This window comes from Hyaena hyaena, unplaced genomic scaffold (assembly GCF_003009895.1).
Source record: "Hyaena hyaena isolate Hyena2069 unplaced genomic scaffold, ASM300989v1 scaffold_46, whole genome shotgun sequence".
Taxonomy (NCBI): domain Eukaryota; kingdom Metazoa; phylum Chordata; class Mammalia; order Carnivora; family Hyaenidae; genus Hyaena; species Hyaena hyaena.
Window position 1 is genome coordinate 4504765 of NW_024080678.1, and position 26612 is coordinate 4531376.

At 48.2% G+C, this 26612-nt stretch overlaps 1 protein-coding gene across 1 annotated transcript in view; it reads left to right on the forward strand.

Moving 5' to 3' along the window:
* NUAK1 (NUAK family kinase 1) overlaps positions 1-26612 on the forward strand; it is a 69641-nt gene that overhangs the window by 18349 nt on the left and 24680 nt on the right. The window contains exon 2 of the mRNA XM_039230413.1: positions 13923-14043. Coding sequence (XP_039086344.1) covers positions 13923-14043 — 121 coding nt within the window. The remainder of the gene's footprint in view (positions 1-13922; positions 14044-26612) is intronic.

Below are 26612 nucleotides of genomic sequence, written 5' to 3' on the forward strand. Positions count from 1 at the left end.
CTCTTTCTTCTCTGCCCCATGGTTCCGGAGGTTTGATGAAATGTAGGAACAGGTGTGACCCAGCAGGGGCAGCCCCGGCCACCAAATCCAAGGACCTGGGATGACCCTTGCATGTTGCATTTATGACCCAGTGGGGGCTTAGGGAGTCCCTTTCTCTGAGTTTCAGTTTTCCAGTCCTGCGAAACGAGTAGCCTGTTGCACGGTGTGGTGGGGAGGGTACAGTAAAGTGGGGCAGCATTTCTAACATAGCATATGGGGGTCGTTTGCACTCCCTGGTGTTGCTTCCAGGGGTTTGTGGTCTTACCCGCAGGCACAGAGGTGATGTGGACTGGAGTGGAATCTGGGATATTGTCTGGGAAGGTTGTCTGACATTAGCAGCTTGTAGATCCTGGGCCAGCTTGGTGGTAGTGGATGGATGTTCTCCTCCTTACAGAAGTTAAGATGACATTATATTCATCATGTCTGATTAAATTCAACACGACAAATATTCATGCAGTGTCTCCTTTGTCCCAGACTCTTTCCTAGATATTGAGGACACAGGGGTGAACGAGGCAGTGAGGGCCTCTGTCCTATAGGCTCTGTTTGCTCTGCGTGGTATTGACCATGAACGATCCTCCCTTTAGCTGGGTTATAGGTTGACTGCGATCTAGGTAGCATAGACGAGGACTAGCGTATTCATGTGCTCGGGCTGCCGTAACAGAATTCCATACACCATGTGGCTTAAATAACAGAAATTAATTTTCTTATGGTTCTGGAGACTGGACATCCAAGATCGGGGTGCCGGCAGGGTTTGGTGTCTGGTGAGGCCTCCCTTCCCTGCATGCAGATGGCCACTTTTGCACTGTGTCCTCACAGCTCTTTTGTGGGTGTCTGCATGCTCTTTGGGGGGGGTCTCTTCCTCTTTTTATAAGGACACTTGCCCTGTTGGATCAGGGCTCCACCCTTATGGGCTCATTTTCCCTTAATTACCTCCTTAAAGGTGCTGCCTTCAAATATAGTCACATTGGGGTTTAGGGCTTCAATGTGTGAATTTTGGGGGACACAATTCGGTCTACAACAACTGGTAAATATTTTATAGATGTGAACATTCTTTGGCAGAGAATAATGGCTAGACTTTTCCAACCAAAATAGGTCAAAATGATCCTTACTGAACCCCCAATCGTCCAGGAAAAAAAAAAAAAAAAAAGACAAAGCTGCACAGTAATAGGATACGGCTTTATTGTGGTGTAAGAGGGGATTATTGTAAAAATTACATCTGGATGGTTCCTGAGGATGGCATCTTGACTCATACCAGTCAAGTGAGACATGGCCCATTTTATGGAGGAGGTGACTGAGTGTAAGGCATACACTATGTGTGAGCAAAAGGGACAGTGGAGATGTGTCCTTTTTAGGGATGGAAAAATGAATGAGTAAAGTGAGACTCAATTTTGGTCTTACTTAGGAGTGTGAGTGAGACGCAGAGGTAGATGTGGGGGAGGGTGATGCATGGGAGGGCTTCTCAAGAGGCCCCACCTCGGCACACATACACCAGTTCACCTGTGACCTCACAGAAAGACGCTTTTCAGGGAAGGGTCTTAGAGTCCTAGAAAAAGCATCTTTTTGGCCAAACTCTAGGGTCATGTGTTTACCTATTGACCCGAGGAGGGCAAAGTATCTTGACTGGTAGTCTCCTTGTCTGTGCCAAACCCTGTGTATCTTCTGGTCCCATCCGCCATCCCACCTGCTCCCAGCCACCCGCCCTGGCTTCTCTAGCCCACAACACCACGGGTGCTTGCCTACTTTGTTACCTTGTTCTCTTTCTCACACCAATGCACTGACATCTCCCTGTAGAAGTTAGGGGCCTTGGCTGCTAATGACAGAAATGGACTCTGTGACTCGTTTAAGGAGAAAATGAATTCGTAAGGTCTGGTGTATCCCACAGGACCAGGCTGGGGGAAGGAAAAAAACCCAAGAAGCCTCGAGGGAGTAAGTAGGAGGCACTGCAAATGGATGATCTCTTCAGAGATTGTTGTTGGGATGAATGCCCCAGCCATTTTCAAACCACTCAAAATTCAATTCTGGGGAAAGAGCATCTTCTTAGCCAAATTACAGGCCCATGGCTCCACTCACTGGCATTGGGAGGGTGCTTTATCTCCACTGACAGTCTCTTTAAAACTGCACCTAAGGGCATCCCCAGAGCAGAGTCAGTGTGTTTCTGCCATTAGAAGGATGAATGGGTGCAGGACAGGGAGGAGCGCCCATGTCCACCTCCTTTTCCAACTGGATCATGAGCAACTTGAAGGCGATGTCTGGGTCATGTTCTGCAGGGCCTGGACAAGCACCTTATCTGGAGCAGATTTCCCAAAATTGCTTGCTAGAGAATTGACTCATGATTGCATCATTTGGGGGACACACCTCCCAGACCCTCCTCCTAATTCTGCGTCTTGCCCAAGTGCATTGGCCTGGCTCACGGAGAAAAGCAAGGAACACCAACGGATGTGCTTCTGAGGATGGAAGCATTTAAACATCAGCTTAAAACAAGACTTAGAGTGGGGGTAGGGTGGCATCTTCAGAGACTCTGATGCAGCGTATGTTTATCAGATACCCACTATGGGCCTGGCACTGAGGCACTTGCTTTGTGGCTGTGGTGCAGAGCTTAAGAATACGGTTTCCAGGTTTAGTGAGACCCAGCTATCCTCCGTATTAGTTGTGTGCCCTCGGGCGAGTTACTTCACCTCCCTCAGACTCCATTTATATTCATGGAGAAAGCAGAAATAATGACATTTTTGCAAGAATTTAATGAGTGAAAGGTTGAGAAACAGTGTGGTGCCCAGTGCCTGGCCCGAGTCAGGACTTATAACCAGTAATTATTAGGTTTGCTCTCAGCCATTGTAAGTTATCTCCCAGCCCTTCTGGGTGGGTACTATTATTGTCTCCATTTTATTGGTTTATTTATTAGCTTGTAAATAATGGAAATTTATTTTTCACAGTTTCGAAGGCTGAAGTTCAAGATCAGGCGCCTGGGGATTCTGTGTCTGGGGACGGCTCCCTCCCTGGTTTATAGAGGACCATCTTCTCACATTGTCCCCGCTTGTCAGAAGGGACCAGAGAGCTCTCTGGGGTCTCTTTTCTAAAGGCACTAATCCCATTCTTGAGGTCTTCACCCTCACCACCTAATCACTCCCTGAAGGCTGCATTTCTAAGTTACTATCATGTTATCTCCATTTTAGAGACAAGGTCTGGCTCAGTGATTCCAGGACAAGTAGGGATTCAACACTTGAAAGAGAAAGAAAAGAAGAATCAGTGGCAGATGGCTATGGTTTGACATTAAAAAAAATTTTTTTTCTTACATTTTTTATTTTTGAGAGACAGAGAGAGTCAGAGCACAAGTGGGGGAGGGGCAAAGAGAGACTGAGACATGGAATCGGAAGCAGGCTCCAGGCTCCGAGCTGTCAGCACAGAGCCGGACGCAGGGCTCAAACCCACGAACCATGAGATCGTGGCCTGAGTCGAAGTCAGACATTTAACCGACTGAGCCACCCAGGCACCCCTGGTTTGACAGTTTTTAAGGGTTCTTTCTGCCCACCCCCCAGCTGTATTGAGATATTGTTGACATATAACATGTGTAAGTTTAAGCTGTAGAATGTGATGACTTTATACATGTATATATTGCAAAATGTTAACCCTTAGTTAACCCTTCCATCCCCTCACATAATTATCATTGTGTGTGTGTGTGTCTGCATGCGCACATGCACACACACACGGTTTAACGCAAGGTGATAACATTTAAGATCTCCTCTCTTTGACAACTTTCAAGTACATAAGACACTATTGTTAACTGTGGTCATTACACTGCACGTCAGGTCCCCAGAACTTATTCATCTTAGAGTTGGAAGTTTGTGCCCTTTGACCAACACCTGCCATTTCCTGACCCCTCGGGCCCTGGCAACCACCAGCGTATTCTCTTTCTATGAGGTTTGCTTTATTAGATTCCACATGTAAGTGAGCTCACACAGTATTTGCCTTTCCCTATCTGATTTATTTCACCTAGCAGAATGTTCAGGGTCACAGATCTTTGCCTGCAAGGCACTGGAGGTCAAGTGAGAAAAACGGAAATGGTCTCTGTGTGAATGGCAACCAAGGTTCAGAACGTAGACCTATACCTGCATTATGGGGGCTCCTAGTAGGGACAGATCTGGAGGAGCTGGTCAGCTGAAGAAGCTAATTGCAGGCGATAGGGTGAGGAGGGACCCGGCAGAGAAAATGACAAGCGCAGGTGTCCAGAAGCGTCACGGTCTCCGCCCAGGCTGTTCTTTGGGTCCCTGTAAGAACCACAGCCCCGTGCCCCACTCCGTGAGGGTAGGAACTGAGTGATGGGTGTTGGACGAAACTCATGGAGGTAACCTGCCTAATGGGTGCCGGAGATGCTGGCTGGGGACCGAGCGTGCCCCTGGGGGCAGGCTGACATCGCCTGGGGCTGGGCACACAGAGCTGGAGGTGCTGCTGTGACGGGCTTGCCTGGCGGGTTTGGAGGCGGGTGATTAGCGGGCTGGGAAGCATCTGGGTGGCTTGTGCAGTGGGTTCTGGGGCAGGGCCCAGCCTGCTCACTCTCTGGGTAATGGACAATGAGAGCTTCCTTTGGAAGGAAAAGAAACTGGTTTGTGAGGAGATGCCGAACGAGGCCCCCAGGGGGACGGATTGTAGCTCATCTGGATTGTAGCTCATCCACTGTTCCTTACCTGTCCGGTGTATCTTTGCACACTCTGATTGCCATGATTCAGCTTTCCGAATAGGAGCTCTGTCGGGATTAAAAATAACGTCTGAAGAATCTTTCCTTTCACTTATTTATAAAATCATCTACAGTTAAAACACGCAATATAATTTAAAGCCACACTTTTTTTTTTTGCTGCACATTCTATATACGTCACCATCTTAAGAAATTCAAAAAACTTTTTTTTCTTTGTTCTGCTCACCTGGATCAGCTAAATTCAAGTGACAAATTTGTGGTTTTTTTGCCCCTTCTTTGGATAACTGATTGTGTTTCTTAGGTCTTTTGTGGCCCCTGTGCGTTGTTTCCAAGGTGAGTGATTCAGTAGCAACCTGAAGTTAATATTTAAAAGCACTGTTTTCAGTGAATTAAGAAATAATGGGATAGAAACCTCCCAACATGCCTCTCCACGTGTGATCTCAAATCAGGCTTCAGAAATTGGAACAAGGCTTGGACCGAGTTGGACTAAAGACCGCGGGCATGTCTGTGGGAGGACAGTCCCCTGGCTTTAGATGGAGGTGAGATAGTGTCCGTGCCGTGAGACAGGCCCTAATTTGCCAGCACGCTTGGGAGTATCCTTCACTCTCCATTTTGGCAAATTGCTAACGCAGCAGGTCTGGGGCTTGGCTGCTCTGGGGCCTGCCTCACCCGGGCATGGCTAACGTTTGGGTGGCCGTTTTAGCCCTGCTGCTAGTTGTGTTGGAATTTGATTAGCCCTCCTTGCCCGGATTGTTCATCCCAGACCAAAGTGAGATTCTGGATTCTTCCTGTAGCTCCAGTGCTGTTATTAACTCCGTGGCCATGGGCCTGTGTTTTCACCTCCCTGGGACTCAGTTTCCTCACCTGTGAAATGAGGGGCTTGGCATAGAGCATTCTGAGGTGCTCGCAGCTCTAACATCTGATGTAACAGTGATCATTACACCTCGTGCCCTGTGACTCCTTGCCTCCTCAGCCCTCCATCCGGCACACAATCTGATAAGATCTGGAACAATCTGACGAGAGCTGGAACTCTTATCTGCAGATGAAGAAACTGAGTCAATGACAGGCTTGCCTGAGTACCACTGGACAGGGGCGCCTGGCCAAGTTGCCGTGACTGAGGGCAAGGCCAAGGTGCTGATGTGGTTTCTTAGCAGTTCTGGCCGCAGCTCTGCTGGGCTCGGAGGTTGATAAATACAAGTTACACAACCCTAAGCTTTATCCAAACCGGGTTGCGAACGGTGTCAGAGTGATTGGATGCTACCGGTCGAAGCTGTCCAACCTCCACCCTCCGGCCGGGCCCTTCCTCTCCCTCCCCAGGACGGTTGGAATCTGGAAGAAAAGCAGCTGCACTTTAGAATTCTGAGTTGGTGTTGCATTTGGCTTTCGGAAACGTGAAAGTCCAAAAATAAACAGCTGCCTGGCCGCCCGAGTTCCAGCTAAACAGGCCTGCATATTCCATCTCTCTGTGACTCTGCTGTGCTCTGTGCAGCATCTCTTGTGCTAGCAGAGGGCTTTTCATGCAGCGGGGCTAGGGGCCGGTCATTAGAGCCTCTGTCACAGAGCAGGCAGAACGCGGGCTCTGGGGCTTACTTCCTCTCTCCTCCTTTGGGGACATTTACTTTTCCAGGTGGGGGAGCCCCAGGTTGTGTGCAGAGCATGAAGTAACCCGTTAGCAGCCAGCTTCCGGGGCCTCACAGCATGGGAGCAGACCTTCCATTTGCCAGAGGTTAAGTTAATGTGGGTCGCAGAGTCCCCTTGGGGAAGTGGCTAGTGTTCAGTCCCCCTCTGTATAGACGGGCAGTTCGTTAATTTTCATTAATCATCTAATGTTTATTTATTTATTAATGTTTTATTTATTTCTGAGAGAGAGAGAGAGAAACAGCGTGAGCAGGGGAGGATCAGAGAGAGAGGGAGATACAGAATCTGAAGCAGGCTCCAGGCTCTGAGCTGTGAGCACAAAGCCCGATGCGGGGCTCGAACCCACGAACCTTGTGATCATGACCTGAGCCGAGGTCGGACGCTTAACCGACTCAGCCACCCAGGCTCCCCGCTGTCATCTAATGTTTAATATGAGTGCTCAGTGCTTGGGTTACAGCGTAAGACGTGCCAACATGGCGACATTAACTCCGGTTTAACATAAAGGCAGTTCTCATGCTTCAAAGTGCGGCAGAATCACCTGAGAAGCTTGTAGCACCTGCTGACGCTGGGATTCAGTACATCTGGGGTGGGGTCCGGAAGCTATATTTTGACAGTCAGTGCCCCCAGCCCCCCTGGGCTGCTGGGGTCTGATGCAGGTGGTGTGCTCGCTCCCCACCCTTTGAGGGAGGAACTGTCCTCCCAGACAATCAGATTATGTGCTCTGAACTGGCTTGTTGCTTGCTTTTGCCACGGCCGCTGTTGCTAACTTTCCACTGGCCTTTTTACCCCCTGCCTTCGATTCCTGCCTGGTCAGCCATGACCACTATCTGGTGTTTACAAACCCCGGCACAGTACAAGGAGTGTAAACGTGCCCATGATTTCCGAGTCATGAATTCCACTTCCCTTGTGGCACCACCCCATGTAATAATGACACGCTTAGCCCAGTCCTTGAAGAGGGGGCGTGGAGAGCAAGGGATGCCTTGTGCATGTAGATAAAAAGCATCCCAGGCCTCTATGGGTTCCTCCTGAGCAGGCCCGGGCCCCGTCGGATAAACAGCTGATTTGCTGTTCAAATTCTGGAAATAGAACACATTTTTCACGGCGGAAGAAAGATCAGCATTGTCTGAGGACACCTCACCTCTGGTGGGGAGTTCTGGGAAATCGAGGATGGAGAACTGACTTACAGAGGATTGTGTTCTCAGAACCTTTTGCAGGATTCAAGGGCTGGTGGTGGTACCCGGGCGATGCCGTGCTTTGAAGAAAAAGCTCTTCCTTACACGCGCCGTGCTCCCTGGCGTCGGGCGCATCTCCTCAGCGCCTGTTGCTACAACTCTTGGCTTCCAACCTGCTTCTGTCTGAAAAAACATCCATGTAATGACATGAATCAACAGGCCGGAGAGGAAGAGGCCCATGGGCCCCGCGGAGGACTTGGCTCAGGTCCCTGTGGGGCCGGTTGCATCATGGCAACTCGCTCGAGTGCTGTCTGGAGTTGGCCGGGCTCCTCACAAAGAGCTGGGGGTCATTTAATTAATTAGGGGCTTTGGCTGCAGGATGGCCTCCTGGGTGGCATCACCGTGGTGATGACTGTGCACAGCCTTTCTGAATGGGAGCCGTTTGGTGATCCTGGTGTCTTTGGATCTGTGTGGCCAGTGTGGACCTGTGCCTTGCCCCGAACTCTGAGCATCCCCAAGATAAGAGCAGGAAGCTCTACACCGGCCTCCGCCTTCGTCTGGCTGCTCAACTCCACTGCGAGCGGCCTCCAGGCCCCTTGGTGAGAAAAGATCCCCAGGCTCTGACTCGGTGCCCTGCTGGTCCCGTGGAACGTGGCCGGGAATGAGATCACACCTTGTGAATGGCGGGGAAGCTGCCAGCTCCTGTTGCCAGGATTAGAATGCAAGCTTGTTCCTACTAAGTGAGGCTAATGCCGTGTTTATGGTCATATTTCTTCCCCGCTACTCAGGCCCCCCCCCAATTCTGCCCCCCGAGACCTCACATATGACCCTATAAAACTTCATGTGCTTGGAGGGGTCCTTTCACACTGAGCTTTGAGAGTTTCTGTCACTTGTCATGTTTGCTGTCCACCCCAGCTTTATCCATAGCTTCTAGAATCAGCAGGTTGTGGGCTTCAGCTGCCCCAGGAGAAGTCTTAGCTCGATCTTTTACAAACTGTATGAGTTTGTGCAGATTTTGCCTTTTCTGTGCCTCAGTTTCCTCCTGTGTCAGTTGAGGTTGTAGTTAGGATTAAATGAGATAAGGTCCCCTGACGCATAGTTAACCCTTAATAAATGCTAGTTACCGCTATTATTATTGCCACTGATCTTAAAATGTTGCTGTGTCCCGGCCAAAGAGCATGAAGATCTCACTACTCACAGTGTGGTCCCTGGATCTGCATCACTACCATCACCAGGCAGCTTGCTAGAGGTGCAGAACCCCAGGCCCCACATTAGATCTTTGGATTCGGAATCTGCATTTTAACAAGCTGTCCGTGGCCCCTGTCAGGGAAACACTCTTCTAGGGCAGTCTCTGCAGGCTGACATGTGGCAGTGAATGAGCATCTGGGAGGTGGCCATGGAGGCAAAAGGGCAGTGAGTCTCTTGGTCAGAGTCTGGCAAACATAGAGCCTGCCCAGAAATTCCTGCACTCCCCAAAGCAGGACGGGAAGACGGATGGCTGCCCCGCTCTCTGCAGGCTCGCAGGCTAGATGTGAATTTTAACCTGCTCTTGCCTCATTACAAATATGGGGAAGGAGAGGAGGTGTGTACGGACAGGGGAGGGGAGAGGCCCGTAAGATGACTTGCTGTGGGTTCATCCCCCCTAAAACATGGTCCAGGACCCTGTATCTGCCAGGCCTCATTTATAGCCCCCACCATTCAGTAAACACCTACTATGCACCAGGCACTTTACTTACGTTATTCTCACTGCTTACAGTGAGAGTGGGCCTTGCTAGCCCCATTTTACTGATGAGGAAACTGAGATCTGCGATGTTCAGGCTCCCCGGACGAGGTCAGCTAGTCAGTAAAAGCCCGGCTTTCGCCACACCTGGCTGCCTCCCAGAATCCCACCCGGTCACCAAGCTCTTAACATTCACAGCAGCCGCGGTGGCAAAGGACACCCAGCAGGCTGCGGAACAGGTGGTTAATGGTGATTATTGCAAAAAGGAAAAACTGCCTCCGTGGAAGAGGAGGCTGGGCCTGTTACATTTAACAAGGGATGGGACTGGCCGGGCTCAGTCTGCCTCTTAAACAGGCAGGCACCGCAGGGCAGAATTCACAGGTCCGCGGCCAGCCCCGCTGCTGCATACGGTTTAAACATTAAATGATAGGGTGGCCTTATTTAAAGGCAGACCATTTTATAAGGCACAGGGTGCTGTCTAGACTTGGGAACATTTATGAAAGTGGTTCTACTACGCGTGAGTTCCCGTCACTCTGCAGGCGGAGTGACATCTCTCTGGCTCATGCAGGAACCAGTTGGAATGTTTGGGGTGGGAGGGTGTATGATTTCAGACATTTGGTCATCTCTTCCTGCTGGGCCCTTTCCTTACCTCGATCTTTCTTTGTCGTTGTGGGTGACGATGGAGGGAAACTGGAGAGAGGGTTTCTTTGCCTCTGCCTGTTTCTTCATGGCAAAGAGGAAAACTGCATAATCGTTTGTGTAATTTCTGCGTATTGCCCGTGTCCACCCCCTCCCCTGCTCTCTCCCCTCCCCTCCCCCCCCAACGTTGAGGGCTGGGGCAGAATCTTGCTGGTTTTCCCTTTTGTGTAGTCCCAGCAGTGTGCTCGGTACCTGGTAGGTGCCCAAAAGGAGTGAGTGAGTGAACAGTCCAGATGCGGAGAGGCTGAAGTGGCTGTCTTGAGGCCATCTTCTGACTATTCTATTCCCCTGCTCGCCTGCACGGGTGACCATAAGAAGGAGATGGGGGAGGCATAGTCCTGGGGCTGCTTTTGAGGTCCCAGTTGCTTCATCCCTCTGTCTGGCCTCAGACTCAGACGCCACAGTGATCATGAGCTTCCTGACGTTTCGGATGAGGGTACAGTTTAAAGACCTGAGAGAGATTCTCCTGACCTTTATTTACTTAGGGGAACCTACGTATCTCCATTCCCTAGGCCGTCACTTGCTGGCCCATGAGGAACTGGGAAGAATTCAAGTGTGCTCCAAGAATGAAAAGAAGGAAGGCCCAAAGGCCCTATTAGGGGGCACTCTCTTTAGGCTAAAGATGCTGCCATTTATTCAATACTTATCCTGGGCCAGGCATGTCCCAAGCACCTGACATTTAATCCTCACAGGGTACCTGTGAGGCAGGTATTCTTCTTTCCCTACTTGATGGATGAGGAAACTGGAGCACAGAAATGTTATGTCACCTACTCAAGGTCACACAGCTAATGGGTGGTTTTAGCCAGGACTCAGAGCCTCATCCCTGACCATTATGGAACATTCGCCGTGTGCTGGCTCACTTTATCCTTCGACTTTGTGAAGCAGGCACCACCTTACATTATAGGAGCTACATTTATAGATCTCTTTCTCCTTTTATAAACAACTCTTTTAAAAATGTGACAACCATTCTTAGCTTTCTGGGTCCTAGAGAAACAGGCCATGAGCTGGATTTGGCCACAGGCTGAATACGTGGCAAACCAAGAAGCGTTTCAGATGGTGCAAAATGTCCTCACAAAGATAAAGTGAGGAAAGGCGTGGAGGGAGGGAGGTGGCCAGGAGCAGCCTTGTCCCGGAAAGTGGTCTGGGAGGGTCCCCCTAAGGGATCCTGGAGCCAAAGCCTGAATAAGGATGTAAAGATCCGTGATATGTAGAGCCCTTTGCACAACGTCCGCACCGTATAGTAAGTGCTCCATCCCCACCTGCTATTATTACTGTGGTTGTTACTGTGTCCATGGTTGGCCATTAACTGGCCCTGCGGCCTTGGGTGGGTCATCTCACTGCCCTTGGGAGCTGAACCAAGAGTTTCCCCCTGGCCTTGACAATTGCATGTTTCTAAGTGATTTCTAGTCTGCCTTCGATGGCCTTCCCACCAACCCTTTGAAAGAGGGGGCAGAATGAGCCCTCTTTTACATTTTCAATAGAAGATTCATTGTAGGAAGAGGGACACTTTTGTGGCGGGTTATTAACATTTACGGAGCCCTTTTCGTTTCCTCAGTGCTGAGTGGGATTTTGTTAGAATGTGAGAACTTTCCTTTTCATGTGGGGCTGGAAACACCCCCCCTGGCAAGCGGGGCCGTGAGGCAGTCAGCCTCCTGCCCCACTGCTGGCGGGAACTGACAAGTGGGCTTATTTTCTTACCCCCCAGAATGTGGTTACCCTCCCCTGACCCTGGACAGGAAAAGAATTTATTGCTATTGTCATTTGACAATAGAGCCTCCTTGAGGCCAAGTTCAGCCTGCTGCATAATCAAAGGGGTGGCTTCTCCCCTGGCCCATCTTTAGTGCACGGAAGAATGCAGGAGTTAGTCCAATAGCCACCCACATCCTCCGTGGCCTGTGTGTGCTCAGTGTCTGCTTCCTCCGAGAACAAGCTCCCAAGATCGCAGGCCCTGCTCAGACAAAATAAAGCCTTCCAGCCATATCTTTACATTTGACGTCAGCACAGGGGGCTTTTCTCGCTGCATACTGAATGGGGCTTTCAGGAGGGCCTGGGGTGGCTTTGAGCCCAGCACCCTGGTGAGAAGGGGCCTTGAAGCTGGAATCTCATTCATCTCTGGGCAGCCCCCTCGTATCCGGCTTCGGGGTCTGCTCCCAGTCTAGGGGAGGATGGTGACTTTCCCTGGGTTTACAGCACGGCGTTCGTGTTTCTAGTCCTCTCTGTCCATTCTTCCCTTGCCCTTGCAGGAGGATGCCAGAGAAAAACTAGGCCTCTGGGCACGTCTTCGTGGTGGTGTTTGCCTAGAGTGGTCCTCCTTTGCTCCAGTTCCACTGTCACTTCTCTGGTCTGGGCTCCCATCACCTACCCACAGACATCACCCCTGCCTCCCCCTCCTTTCCTCCTTTCTCCTCCTTCCTCCTTCCCCCTCTATCTACCTAGCACCTGCCTGCCTGCCTGCCCACACTAAGGGTTTTTCAGGCCCGCCGTGTGCCAACACAGAGTTAAGCCCTGGAGATAAAGCAGTGAATGAGGTCCTCACTAGTCTAGAGCCAAGTAACGACACAAATACTGATTTCCCTACAGCTGGGGAGGCTTTTGCAAAGGGAGATAGATACGTGGGCCTGCTGGTCCATTTACCTCGTTTCTTGGGAGAGCAGCTAATAGCAAAAACAATAATAGGAATAATAATAACAGCTGCCCAATTCTTGTTGAAGCATAGATGGGTTGATTGTAGTTTCCATGTATAGTGCTTGGTGCGGACCCGGTGTGAGCCAGAGGATGTGAACATTCCCAGATGTGAGTACATCCCCGCTGAGACCGACAGGGCACCCCCCTGTCATAATCGAGGTGTGGCGGTGATCTGCTGGCAATGAGGACGCTGCCTCTCCAGAGCACTTCATGCCTTTGTGATCCAGAGGGATGGGCTAAATGCCTTGCATCTAGGAGAGGGTGGTCCAGGTGAGAGCTGACGTCACAGGAGGGCCGCGTCAGAAGGGACGAAGCTGGCCGTCGGAGCTGGCAGCAGATCGGTTGGAAAGCTTCCTTGTTACCCGTGGACACCTTTCCCCACCAGAGTACTTTCTGCCTCCCTGAGAGCCAGGGCAAACTAAATTACCAAGCAACTTGTTGAGGAGCAAAGATGAATCCATTGGCAAACGTATATTTCCTTATTAGATTCCCATTGTCATTTAATGCCTTTTCATTTCTGTGTTTTTTCTGAGTCATTGCTCTGCGCGCTGGCCCTGGCAGCCCCTACAGTTTGCAGTTGCAGACATTGGCACGGGAAGCATCTGGGGCTGGGCAGGGAGTCTGGCTGTCACTCCCTTTGTTTCGTCCTGATCTTTCTATAGCAGAGCCTTGTTGTCTTGTCACGTGCTATGGAAGGTGCCCAGGGCCAGAGGAAGGATGAAGGAGGGATGTGGCCTGTGAGCCATTGCACAACCAGAGCAGAGGCTGGAGTCTTAAAACCCTGCACCTGAGCAGAACCGGCCTCGAAAACACCGTGCAGTGAGGCTTTTCTTAGCCATTGCTGCGGCCGCTGCCCGCTGGGGCTGAGCCATGATGACCTCACCCATCCATGTTTAATCATCAATACCCTGTAAACCGACCTCTTCTCTTTCCTTTTTTCAAAGCATCAGGATTCCTAGAGTAAATGGATTTGGCCACGTGAAGTGGCCTCTGCTTTATGGAAAAACGATGACAGCAAAACACACACACACCAAAATAAAAAGACCTGACCCCAACCCAGCGTCCCAAACCCCGGGCTCTTGGAACCTGATGTTTTCTGTTGTCAGGAGAAGGCTGTTTTTGCTATAAATGAAAGGCATGACAGGGGGCATTTCGAAGCTTTGTTTTGGTTATTGTCGGTTCTGCCAACAAGTAACATCTGTATTTATTTTCCAAACTCCCCCAATGGCTGATTTGCATCTGTTTAGTCCTCTGAGTAACATTTCATTTCCTGACTTTATAGGTTGCTATAAAATCCATTCGTAAGGACAAAATTAAGGATGAACAAGACATGGTTCACATCAGACGAGAGATTGAGATCATGTCATCCCTCAACCATCCTCATATCATCAGTATTTACGAAGGTCAGTGATTTTTTTTTTTTTCACCCGCGTATCAGTTACCATTTCTCATACCATGGGGCCTGCCAAGATTTTTAGGTAATTGCCCTTCTGGGCAAGAGCCAAGTATTTTTTCCTCATGATGCAAAAATAGCTGGGTGTTATCTCCTATTTGGTTACCTTGAACGCAACCAGACACACGGAACAAAGCTCACTTTGGTCATAAATAGCTCAGGCTGGTGCCTTCTTCCGCCTTCTGGCCAGTTCCTTGGAGGTTGCTAGGCAACCCGCCTTATTAAAAGCCAGTATGCGAGACAGCCATGGTGTCTGAAAAATGGCAGTTTGCTGGGTGACTGGGGTCATGTTGGATCCATTGTAAATGTCATTCCCCAACACAGATGCCCCGGTGGTACAGTCGTGAGTTATTCCAAGTTAGGCTCTTTGAGTTGGGAATTAGCTTTGAGCGGGTCCGGGAAGGACGAGGAAAGAAGAGGGATCTCCTGGTGGGGCAGCTGCTTCACAAATGGAGTCCAAGCCGTAATTGGTGTTTGTGGAAGAGCAGAGCTGGGAACGTTTCAGAAATGCTTGTGCTTCAACGTGGTGGTCCTTCCTGGGAAGAAATAGCATAAACTTCCCATAGCCCCTCTTTTTTTTCCTTCTCGCTCTCTTTTGAAATATCCTATAAAAACAATTACTTGAGCAATATACATTTATTGCAGAAATTATTGAAATACAAAAGTTGAAATTTAAAAATAATTTCAGGGGCACCTGGGTGGCTCAGTCAGTTAAGCAACTGACCTTCGCTCAGGTCATGATCTTGTGGTATGTGGGTTCGAGCCCCGCGTCGGGCTCTGTGCTGACAGCTCAGAGCCTGGAGCCTGCTTCAGATTCTGTGTGTCCCTCTCTCTCTGCCCATCCCCTGCTTGCACTCTGTCTCTCTCTCAAAAAAAAAAAAAAAAACGTTTAAAATTTTAAAAAAATAAATAAAAATAATTTCAGTTGTAACCCCCCAGCTCTAATATCACTCTGGCTATATTTATTTATATTTTATCTATTTCTCTATATCTGTATATCACTTTTATCCAGAGTTAGTTCGTACTATTTATACCATTTTTAGCTTAAATTTTTTTCATGTTTTATACTATGCATCTCTTTCTAGGTCAATAGATATTCCTTGTAGGAACATTTTAAAAGACTTTATAGTGTTCCCTTTATGGGCGTATCATAATATAATGAGTCTAATTCCTTTTCTTAAATATTTAAGCTGTTTCAGATTTCTGGTTATTATAAACAGGGCTTTAGTGACCCTCCTTGTAATCATTTTTACATTCATTGCTGATAATTTTTTTTCTTTTATTTTTTTTAATATTTTATTTATTTTTGAGAGAGAGATAGAGACAGCACGAGCAGGAGAGGATCAGAGAGAGAGGGAGACACAGAATCTGAAACAGGCTCCAGACTCTGAGCCAGCTGTCAGCACAGAGCCCGACGCGGGGCTCGAACCCACGAACCGCGAGATCGTGACCCGAGCCGAAGTCGGACACTCAACCGACTGAGCCACCCAGGCGCCCCAATAATTTTTTTTTCTTATGAGAAATTTTCTAGGCTTGGACTTACTGAGTCAAAGTGTTTCTCCAGAATATTTTTTAATATACAGTTGAGTCAGAAAAATGAACCTACTTTTAATTTGGTAGACTCGTAATGTTTTTAATTATGGTCTGATCATAATAAGTTACATAGTAATGGCTAAGAGGAAACCAGATGGTAACCTGAAAGTTTTTCTGGTATCTGTTCTAAGTGTTCCTTCTTCTGGTTTTCTGCTGGTTTTTGCCATTTTCCCCCCTGTTGTTTCTATTTTTGCTCCTCTAGACGTAAATATTGGTTAACAGTTTTTATCTTGATTTTTCTAAAGCTCATTTTTGGAGCCCTTGACGATAGGATGCTTGAGGGAAATCTTCATTCATTCAATCATTTATTCACTCCACAAACATCCCTTGCAGTCATTCTCCCAGTGCAGTCTCTGAGCCAGTAACATCGGAATGTATTTTTAATTTTTTTATTAAAATTTTTTTTAACATTTATTTCTGAGAGACAGGGAGAGACAGGGTGCAGGTGGGGGAGGGGCAGAGAGAGGGAGACACAGAATCTGAAGGAGGCTCCAGGCTCTGAGCTGTCTACACAGAGCCTGACGCGGGGCTCGAACCCACAAACCATGAGATCATGACCTGAGCCGAAGTTGGACACTTAACCGACTGAGCCACCCAGGTGCCCCCAGTAACATTAGTATAAATTAGGATTGTTGGAAATGCAGATTCCAGGGCCTCATTGAGGACCTGTTGAATGGGCAGCTCTGGGGGTGGGGCCCAGCAGTCTGTGTTTTAACAAAGGTGGGAACCACCGGCCTACTGTCTGTATCTGGTTAAGCACTGTGTTAAATGTGGTTAAAAACTGACAGAGGGGGCACCTGGGTGGCTTAGTCGGTTAAGTGTCCGACTTTCGCTTGGGTCATGATCTCGCGGTTCGTGGGTTCGAGCCCCGCGTCGGACTCTGTGCTGACTGCCAGCTCAGAGCCTGGAGCCTGTTTCAGTCTGTGACTCCCTCTCTCTCTGACCCTCCCCTGCTCACACTGTCTCTCTCTCTCCTAGAAATAAAAAAAAAAAAACAAAAAACAAAAAAAAAAACTGACAGAGGAATAGGCTATAGAACTCATTTTCAAGGCGCAACACAAGGCATGATAGAAAAATATTATGTTGAGATACAAGCAACATATCCAGCACTATGGAGTCCTGGTGCCTAGATGTTTCCATGACATACAGCCTGGGCCTTGAAGGCTTTTTGTTTTGTTTTGAGGCAGAATTGGCAAAAGTAGAATTCTACGTTGATAAATCTGAATCTGCCTGCCAATGAGGCGAATTTCTAGAGTTTAGAAGTGAGCGTGAGTTTTATACAATTCTGAGTGTTCTTCCTCCACGTGACCTGGTTACCATGGAAACCTGGAGGCAGCAGCGAAGGATGACCTCTACAGTGTGGACCCGTGTGGGTGCCGCGCTCTGTGTGCAGTGCTGTGCTTGGGGTTCCTTGGCTCAGAGGAGGAGCCTTCTTTGTCAGGAAGGCAGAGAGAGTGTGAGCCCAGTATGAAGTCTGCAGACTCTTTTTTTTTGGAGATAGTCTGTGATAACTGGGGTCTGGCACAGAGAAGCCTGACTTCTTCCCTGGCATCGTGCTCACTTCGGCCTTGGGAATCCTGCAGGTAGAATGGAGAGTAGGAATCTGTACTCTCAAGGGAAGGATAGAGACCCACCTTAATGGAAGAACATTCTGTTATCAAGGTCAGGTTGGTCTCAGTTCAGCCCCTGCTGGAGGCTTCAAGAAGAGAAGCCTTTGCTTATAACTTTAAAGCTGGGTACCACATAATTTAAAGTTCTTTGGTGACTAGAAATAATTTCCATCAAAGCCGCAGGTGGGAGTTTGGGCCTCAATTCATAAAACCCTCTCAATAGGTTTTAGGGAGTCAGGAAAGAGCCTGACTTCTCACATCCGACTCTTGGGGTTTAGTCCCAAATCCTTCACTTTGGCCTCAACAAGAGACTTTGAGCAAGTTGGGGGGTTTCTCAGGGCATCAGTATAAGATGAGGGTAGCAGTTCTACCTCTCAGGGTTGTTGACAGGATTAAATTAGATGATCCATGTTCTGATAAGCTCAAAAAAGGTAATTATTGTGAAGACAATATATTCATTACAAGTGGTTCCTGTGACCTGGTCCCATGGCAGGGGTCAGTGGGTGAACTACAGGGTGTCTGTAAGCCCCCGGAATAGTGTATAACTACACTGTCCAATACAGAAGCCACTGGCCATACATGGATATTTAACTTAGAATTACTAACATAAAATAATTAAGAATTCAGTTTGTCAGCCCCACTATCCACATTTCAAGGGCTCAATAGCCACATGTGGCTTGGCCGCCATATTGGATGGCATAGACACAGATCTTTTTCATCCTTGCAGGACAGGACTGTGCTGGTATGTAATGTTTTCGATGCTAGGTGCTGCATACGTTAGTTTTTTCTGAGGAGAGGGTATGTAGGTTTCATTAGATTGTCAGAAGAATTCCTGACCTCAAATAGGTTACAAAAACCCTCTCCTGCCACCACGTATTTTGTGGCCTGCAGAGTACCATACAAATAAAATGAATTGTTTTTATCCAGAAAGCTCCTAGGGACTTAAATGTGGATCACTGTGTGTGTGTGGGGGCGGGGGGGTTGGCTTTTAATTTCTTAGAAATCTCTGGTTTCTGTTCTGTTCTCTTTCCCTTCTCCCACGCAAGTTCTGTTTCTCCCACATCCACTAAATAACTGTGGAGGAGGGCAGCTCCCCTCCCTTCCCGGGAGGTTTGGAACCAGGAATCGCCAAGATGCTCTTCCAGCCCCTACACCTCCACCTGTGACCCCGCAGTCTCCAGGGTCTTCTGACTTTATCTGCTTTGCTGCCCAGGACCCCAGGACTGGGCTCTGAGAGTGAAGTTAGACCTCCTGATGCCATCTGTGAACTCTGTATAGTTTGCAAAGCTCCCCCACGTCCAGCCTTATTTTCTCCCTATGGCAAACCTGTGAGGTGGGAAGGCCAGGCGTCCCATTTTTCAGTTGTGGAGACTAAGACCCTGGAGGTTAGAACCTGCTGGGTGTATTAGTTTGGTAGGGTGGCCACAACAGCATGCCTCAGGCTGGGTGGCTTGCACAACAGAAATGTGTTGTTCTTCTGTTCCAGAGACTAGAAGTCCCTGCTCCGGGTACCAGTGTCAGGGGGTAGCTTTCTTCCAAGCCTTTCTCCTTGGCTTATAGATGGCCATCTTTTCCCCGAGTCTTCATAGGTCTCCCCTCTGTATGCATCTGTGTCCAAATTTCCCTTTTTTATAAGGACACCAGGCATGCTGGATTAAGGCCCACTCTGATATTCTCATTTAATCTTAATTATCTTTATAGAGGCCCTGTCTCCAAGTAGGGTCACATTCTGAGGTCCTGGGCATTGGGATTTCAACCTACGAATTCGGGGGACCCAATTCACTTCATAACATGGGTATCATGGCTAGCTGGTGGCTCTGGCACACAGGCTAGTTACCCCATTTGTCTTTCCCTCTGCCGGGCCTCCGCCCTGTATTTCTGATCTTGTGTCTTGTTCTGCCGGCTCTGCGGCCGCTCTCTGTGCCCTAGGCAACCTCCTCAGGCTGGCCTTTTCAATCCCTCTCAACCCTGGGGTGTGATGGGGCAGTGTGGTGGCAACAATGGTGGGGAGACCTGAGTGTGTGGTCTCTTGGCCAATCACAATGTTGAAAAGGAACCTTATCCCCAGAAGCTGATTGGTTGCCTGACAGGCCAATCAAGAGCCTTAGCTGAGTGCAGAAATGTACAGATTTGCTGAATGAAAAATCAGTGCTTCGGCATGTAACTGGCTATTTGGACCTTAGCCAAGTGAATAGGACTATTGAAGATCCTTACAATTTCTTCGTTAGCCAAGACTTTTATCATTTAAAGTGTGTGCGCGCGCGTGCACACACACACACACACACACACACACACACACACACACACACCAGTAGTAGCAGCAGCAGCAGTAGCAACGTGGCAAAATGATGATGTATCTAACCCTGTATGTTTAGAACTCTGGGCTTTCGTGAGGGGAAGGCACTATCTTGGACTGCACTACCCACTGATATTCAAATACTAGTTCCAGAGAAAAAGCAACTCATTCATTAAAAAAATAAGAGTACAAATCGAATGCTTATTACATGCCAGGCCCTGTTGTAGGCACGCTAAGAATGCTGGAGTGATCAGGACAAACTCTGGTCTCACGGCGCTGACATTCAGTGAGTGAACAGATACGTGGCTACTGAGCTGAAGCCTCAGTGGATCAGGTGGTGAGTCCCCCGAAGTCACGGGCATTCCAGGCAAGGGGAACAGCATGTGCGAAGAACCAATGCTCAGAGGAGGGAAGGACCTTGCGTTGACAGAAGTGACAGAGGGTCTGTGAGGCTGAGGAGTGAGTGAGCAGGAGGGTGGTGGAGGAGGCTGGGGAGAGCCCGATATTGACCACGTTGACTAAAGGAGGGCTATGGCTTTCATACCAGGTATAGGGCAAAGCCACTGGTTTTGAGGAAGAAAATAGTTTTTATTTACACTTTAAAGTAATGCTAATAATAGCTAGGAGTTACTGAGTTTTACCCTGTGCTAGGATGTGTACTTGTATCATCTCAATTAATTCCTTATGTCCACGTAATGCAAACTGTTAACAGTCCTATTTTATGGTAAGGAAATTTTGTCTTAGCGGCTAAGTACCTTTTCCAAGGTCACACCAGCAAACAGCTGGTGAACCTGAGAGCTGAAGCTAGTCATTGGTACTCTGAAGCCAGTGCTCCTGAGCCAAGCTGGGGCATCTAGTGGTCTGCAGATGCCCCTAGTTAGGGGCAAGCGTTATTCTGGAGCCCGTGATCCAGAGAATTCCCTGGCGTTCAGAGGGGTTGCTGCCCTAAATATGTGAGAGCATTAAATCCCGACTTCTTGGGTATTTTAGAAAATATTTCTGCAGACATCTCAGGAAGAAACGTGGGGCCCAGATCTGGTAAACTCAAAGATCAAGTGTTTGCTTTCAAATGTTTCCTTCCCAAACTAGACCCTGGGGTTACTCTCCCACTGACCTGTGGGTGAAGGTGATTAACCCTCAAATTTGTCAACTCTGTGTCAACACCAGCTGTAACTGGTTTCTAATGCTAAGTAAATAAAAGAGGAGAGACATACACCTTCTAGTGTGTGATACTAAGGGTAATCACGTAATAGAGAGAGAAAAGGAAGAAAGCTCTGGCACCATGTCTGAGATGGACCCTTGTTTCCAGTCAAAGGAATTCCATTCTCTCAGCAGGGTGGGAATTGACAATATGGAAATAACAGCTGAAAAGGAAGTGCCCGCCAGAGCTTTCAACTCGGCTGCCTGGGATGGAAGAGATAAAAACTGTTCTTGCCCGAGGTTCTGATTTCAAGACCCAGAGTGCAAACATCAAAGGCATGCTGTCTCGCCCTGGCTTCCCCTTTGAAAGCCTAGGAGACCTGATCTGCAAAACCACCAGAAATGAATGACTTGCCTCACAACACTTTAGGGAAACTTAGCACCCCATCTGGTAACAGCCCCCCTCAGTGTAGAGGTGGAGAATGAAAGGGCATTGGGGGGGGTTGGGTGTGTGTGGAGTGAGTGGGGGAGATTTCCCTGGTGCCTTCATTTGTCTGCCCTTGGTTTTTGTTTCTGGAAATATCTCTTCCTGACCCTGCAAGATTACATTGCCTCATTGGCCCTTTGCATTGCCATATACTAGATGGGGCCAGCCCTTTCATCATGTCTCCTATCTTAGGTAAGGGCAGTCCTGACTTTCTGGAACCATGTGGGAAGCCTGTTGGACATTGGTCAGCTGTGATCTCATACCTTTGGAAGAGTTTCTGAAACTTAAAAAAGCAAAACCAAACAAACAAACGTGCCTTCCTCGATAAGCATATGTGTCTTGTGAGCCTTAGACCTGCTGCCCAGGAAAAGACGTAAAGGAGTCTGTATTCTAGAAAATTCTCTGAATTCCTACCCTAAAGACACTTTGAGTGAGTTTTCTAGGAGTTAAAAGCTCCTTCCACCTTCCTAGATGCGTACATTACAATATGCTTTTTCAAGCTACATTTGCCTCCTGAGAATTTGATAGATCTTTCTGGAAGGGCTTATGATTCTTGCCTCCTGGTGAGAATCACTGCCGTAAAAAATCAGCCATAGATGCAGAGAAGAAACCAAGAGACACGGTGTGTACAAGAGCCCATAGGCGGTACTGCGCGCTGCAGGCTTCAAGGGCAGCATTTCACCCCCACCTCCCTCTCCACTCACGGCCAGGGGCACTGGGGCCGGGGCCAGGATGCACGTCCCCAGGACACAGCAGAGGTCCTGGAGTCCCAAAGTATGGCTGCCCCTGCAAAGTAGCCCCTTGAGAATGGCAAGACCCTGATAAACTCCAGTAATGCATGTGAGCCACAGTTCTCAAAGGGAGCCCAGACCCACGGTGACAGCATGGCATGGGCCCACCCTTGATGGAGGTGGGGTCATAACCCGCCCTCTGGGTGACTCTGATGCACTCTCAAGTTGGAGAACCACTCTATGAGAGAAACAGCAGCTCAGCAGCTCAGAAGCCAAGGCAGGGCTCATTTCTAGCATCAATTATTTGGAAATGCCTACAGTCGAAGCAGTTCACATTTTTCCTCTCAGGTTCAAGTGGCTTCATCCAGCTTTCTCAGGCAGCAAGCAGATCCTGATCGAGGCCTTTCTGAAGGCAGGTGACAGCTGAATTGATCTCATAAGGGCTGTTGGTCAGTAATTCTATCCAGTGTTCTCATTCATTTATTCACTCGTGTAGTCATTCATTCATTTGATCACTCATTACTTTTACAAAGATTTATTGAGTACTTAAGCCCCAGGTACTGTGCTAGTAGGATGAGTATATATTTTATTGTCCCAAGTAGGCTTCTATTTGAATGAGCCAGTTGCTCTTCTAGTTGCTATTATGTGACCTTGGGCTAGTGACTTCATCTCGCTGAGGCTCAGTTCTGCTATCTATAATACTGGGTCAGTAGATCGCTACTTTCTAGATAAGGTTGTGAGGATTCCACCTGATCATGAGTAAAATTGCTAAGTACAGTGGCAGCTACATGCTCAATAAAGACTATTGATTATTTCTGATGTGATGTTTAGGGCTCTCAGAGGTCCTTTCATGGCTGGAGTAGCACCTGCTTTTGGGAGGTGCTAGAAAAGAAGGTTGAGGCCAGATCGCCTACATCAGTGATTCTGGGTGCTGGGTAAAAACTGACATTTCATGGGGCATATGTAAAAAATGCTGATGTCTGAGCCTCACCCCTGACGATTCAGATTTAATTGGCCAGCCTGAGAAATATGGACTTAATCCTGCAACCACGCGGAAATGAGCCCTACTCTAGAAACTCGTCTCAGTCTGATCATTTGTCATCGGTAAATTCCAGAGAAGAACGTGTGTCTGGCAGCGATTACCAGTGAGCAGTGAGCGATACCTTTGGGCTTGGGTTTACTTACTTAGCCATTTGGTTGCTGCCCTCATCAGGGACTCGGAGCCCCATGAAACAGTTTGTTGAACTTGGCAAAGTGGTATATTATGCTTGTGTTTACTCTTTTGAACCCATGGCGAATCGCTGAGCATTTTAACACACTGCCTTTGCTGCCAGATTCGCAAGTTCCACATGACGTCTCTGCAGACGGGATCCAAAAGTCAGGACTCACCCTGGTTAATAACACAGCACCAGAGTTCTCTTCCCTTTTAGTCAGATGAACGAGCTCTTCAGCCCTGAATCTGACCAGCCACGTTTCTAATGAGTTTCCTATTAAGTTAGCTATTTGACCTTCAAGTGTATTATTTTCATTGTTTTCATTTGATTACACCCAAGTCATTTTTCTAGAGACTGGAGATTAGAAATACAACAACTAAAAACTAATGCTACTCCGTGGTTGTCCTGCCTCGCCCTCTTGGGTTTCCTGGAATTCAATATTTTCTAATGTCTCAAATAATACCACTTGTACTTGAAGTTAATTTTTAAAGAGAAAAAAATGGAACCGTGTTGTTGTTTAATATAGGATCTTTTGAACTTAAGTGGGATGGCTCTGTTAACTTGGTTCTGTGTCAGCAGCAGGCATTGAGGAAGGCTCATGGGGTAGAGGGGAGGCTCACTGCCTAGACAGTGGGTCCATCTGGCAGGTGTAGCTCTGAGATTGGGATCCATACTTTGGAACACCACTGGGGTCTGAAGATTAGACTCTCTAGGAGAGCTAGGCTTGGCTCTACCTCAGGCTTTGCTGCAAGTCCTTTGATGTCTCTGACTCTTAGTCTATTATTTCTCTGTTCTCCTACCTCCCTCTCATCCCTCAAGTGCACACATGTGACCTCAGGTGCAAATCTTGCCAATACATGTCCTTCATAGTCCTGGGTTTGATTCAGGCATGACTAAGACTTGCTCCCTACTAGTCACAGGCTAACACATATGCATGTGCTGTGAATATCTGCACAATGAGGATGGGTGATCTTCTGAAAAAACTGAGGCTCAGAAACTTGCCAAGGTCCCTCAGCTGGTAAGTGGCAGAGCCTGGATTTGAACCCAGGTAGCCTGGCTCAGAGAGTCAGGTTCTTAACTATGACACTGTGTTGCATGATGAGGTGGACCAGAATTTAGAGTTGACAGGACAGTCCTGAACCCTACATGGGGGGGGGGGGGGGGGGGGGGGGGGCAGACAATGGCTAGAAGCAGAGGGGTGATAACGGCAGGGCTGACTTTTCCACCCTGACTGTTGGTAAGGGGGGGCTGAGCCCCGGTAGCAAAGCCTTCTGTGGGGGAGGGGAACAGTAAGGTGGTCTTCACCATGGAGAGAGGTTCTGCTATACTCGTTGCCAGATAGCATGCTGTTTTCTGGAAGTTCAGTGTGTCAAGTACAAGAGCCTTAGCATCAGCCTGGGATGGCTCTGAGGTGTTCTAATCAATTGTCAGTGCTCTCTCGGATTCAGGATTGGGTGAGTGTATGTGTGACAAACAGGCCCAGACAGGGCTATAGAGAAGATGATCAGGGAGACCGTGGGGCAGGGCTGATGAGTGTGTGGTGATGGTTGATGGAACACATCACCTCATAGCCCTTCTTCTTTCCACGGAAATGCCCCCAGGGGTGATTGTGGAAGGAGGATGGAGTCCAATGGCTGGACCAACATGGTGCCATTGATTCCCTCTCGCATGAAGCTCCTTCCTTTATCCTGGCCGCATCCCCTGCATCTCCTAGGATTTGTTATGGGCCCCCAAATAGCATTGATGGTCCTAGCAGGAATGAGCAGTTCTTGACAAGACTTCTGCATCCCCTCTTCTGCAGGTAGCTTATATACTTTCTTACTATTTCTTCTGCCTTCTGTGGGGTCCACTGCTAGTAGTGGGTGGCCTGGTTGGCTATAGTTCTCCTTGCGCGTGCCAGCCGACATCCAGAGAGAGTTTTGGTTTAAGAAAAGACAATTAGTGAACTAAAGAGCCTTTCATTGTCTAAGCCAGGAAACACGTTGATTCCACTCTGACCAACTCATTGACTGCAGGAGAGCTGCCAGCCCAGTTTAATTTTCTCGTTCTCATTGCTCTCGCCTTCTGGACCTAAGGGATCAGAGGACCATTTTATGAAGCCATGAGCCCATGAGGTGCTTGAAATTTAGTTCTGGATCTTGTATTGACTAAAGGACCTAATTAGTTTGCAGACAGTTCTTGAAAAAGAAAGATCACTCCATTTCTGAAATGAAAAATAAGCTACCTATTTTATAAAAGGATCCTAGGACCTTTTATAAGAGCACACTTCTGAGGAGTGGAACGGTGTGTCTGAGGTTTTAGGAAAGCAGTAAAAATGCTGTCATGCGGGAAGGCAACCCCATGGAAAGAATGAACTAATTTAAGATACGGAGTTAATTGAAGGCAAAAGCATGAGGAGACTCCTGACTGGTCCACTCTAGGCCCTTGGCCTTTTATTTTTTTTAACGTTTGTTTGTTTGTTTTGAGAGGGAGAGGGAATACGAGTGGGGGAGGGTCAGAGAGAGAGGGCGACAGAGGATCCATAGCTGTGCCCACATCACAGAGCCCAGTACGGGGCTCAGACTCACAAACTGCAAGATCACGACCTGAGCCGAAGTCGGACGCTCAACTGACTGAGCCACCCAGGCACCCAAGGCCCTTGGCCATTTTGCTTAAAACCAACAGAAACTAATGTTCCTCTTCTGAGGTTACACGTAAACCAGGAAGACATCCTCCATTTTTTTGTAACCTGCTCACCGCGGAGCATCCTGTAAAATGATTCCCACCCTCTCCCTTCCCAAGCCTGTTTTCTTCCCAAATGGCCTTGTGTATTTGGTTCCAAAATGGCTGGTGGATGGTTAAAATCCCAAGACCTCCTCACTCATCAGTGTTGCTCCCAGGCCAGAGCATTGTTTTGTAATACGCATTTTCTCAAGTTATACAAGTTGTGTTATTCCCCCCGGGGGCAGCAGGAGGGAGTCGTTAGGAATTGGGTAATTAGCGGGGTTGTGAAAGCCAGACAATCAGAAGGCAGAGCTGGACTGTCAAACTGAACATCTGATGAAATTCAGAATTAATTTGGAGAAGTAGCTGTTGCTATAGCAACCAATCCCCACTCTCCCTTGAAATGGAAAATAAACAGAAAACAAGAGAAATCATTCAAGTTGGTGTCTGGGAAGAAGGCCTTTCTGCAGGACAGTAGAAGAGAATGGACAGAGTTTGGATATCAAGTCTGTGCGGAAACAATGGTAAAACCATCTCATGAGAGCGAAACTCAAGGCATTTGGGTGGTCTAGTTCCATGGTTGTTTCTTTAGGAATCTTTTCAGGCCATTCGAGTTATCTCCCAGATTTTTCTCTCTGATCATCTAGGCACTTAAAGTGTGCATCACACAGGTTAGCACTTGATTTATTTTATAAACACTACTAGTTGTATTCAGCTAGATTGGAGCTCCTCAGGGCAAAGACAG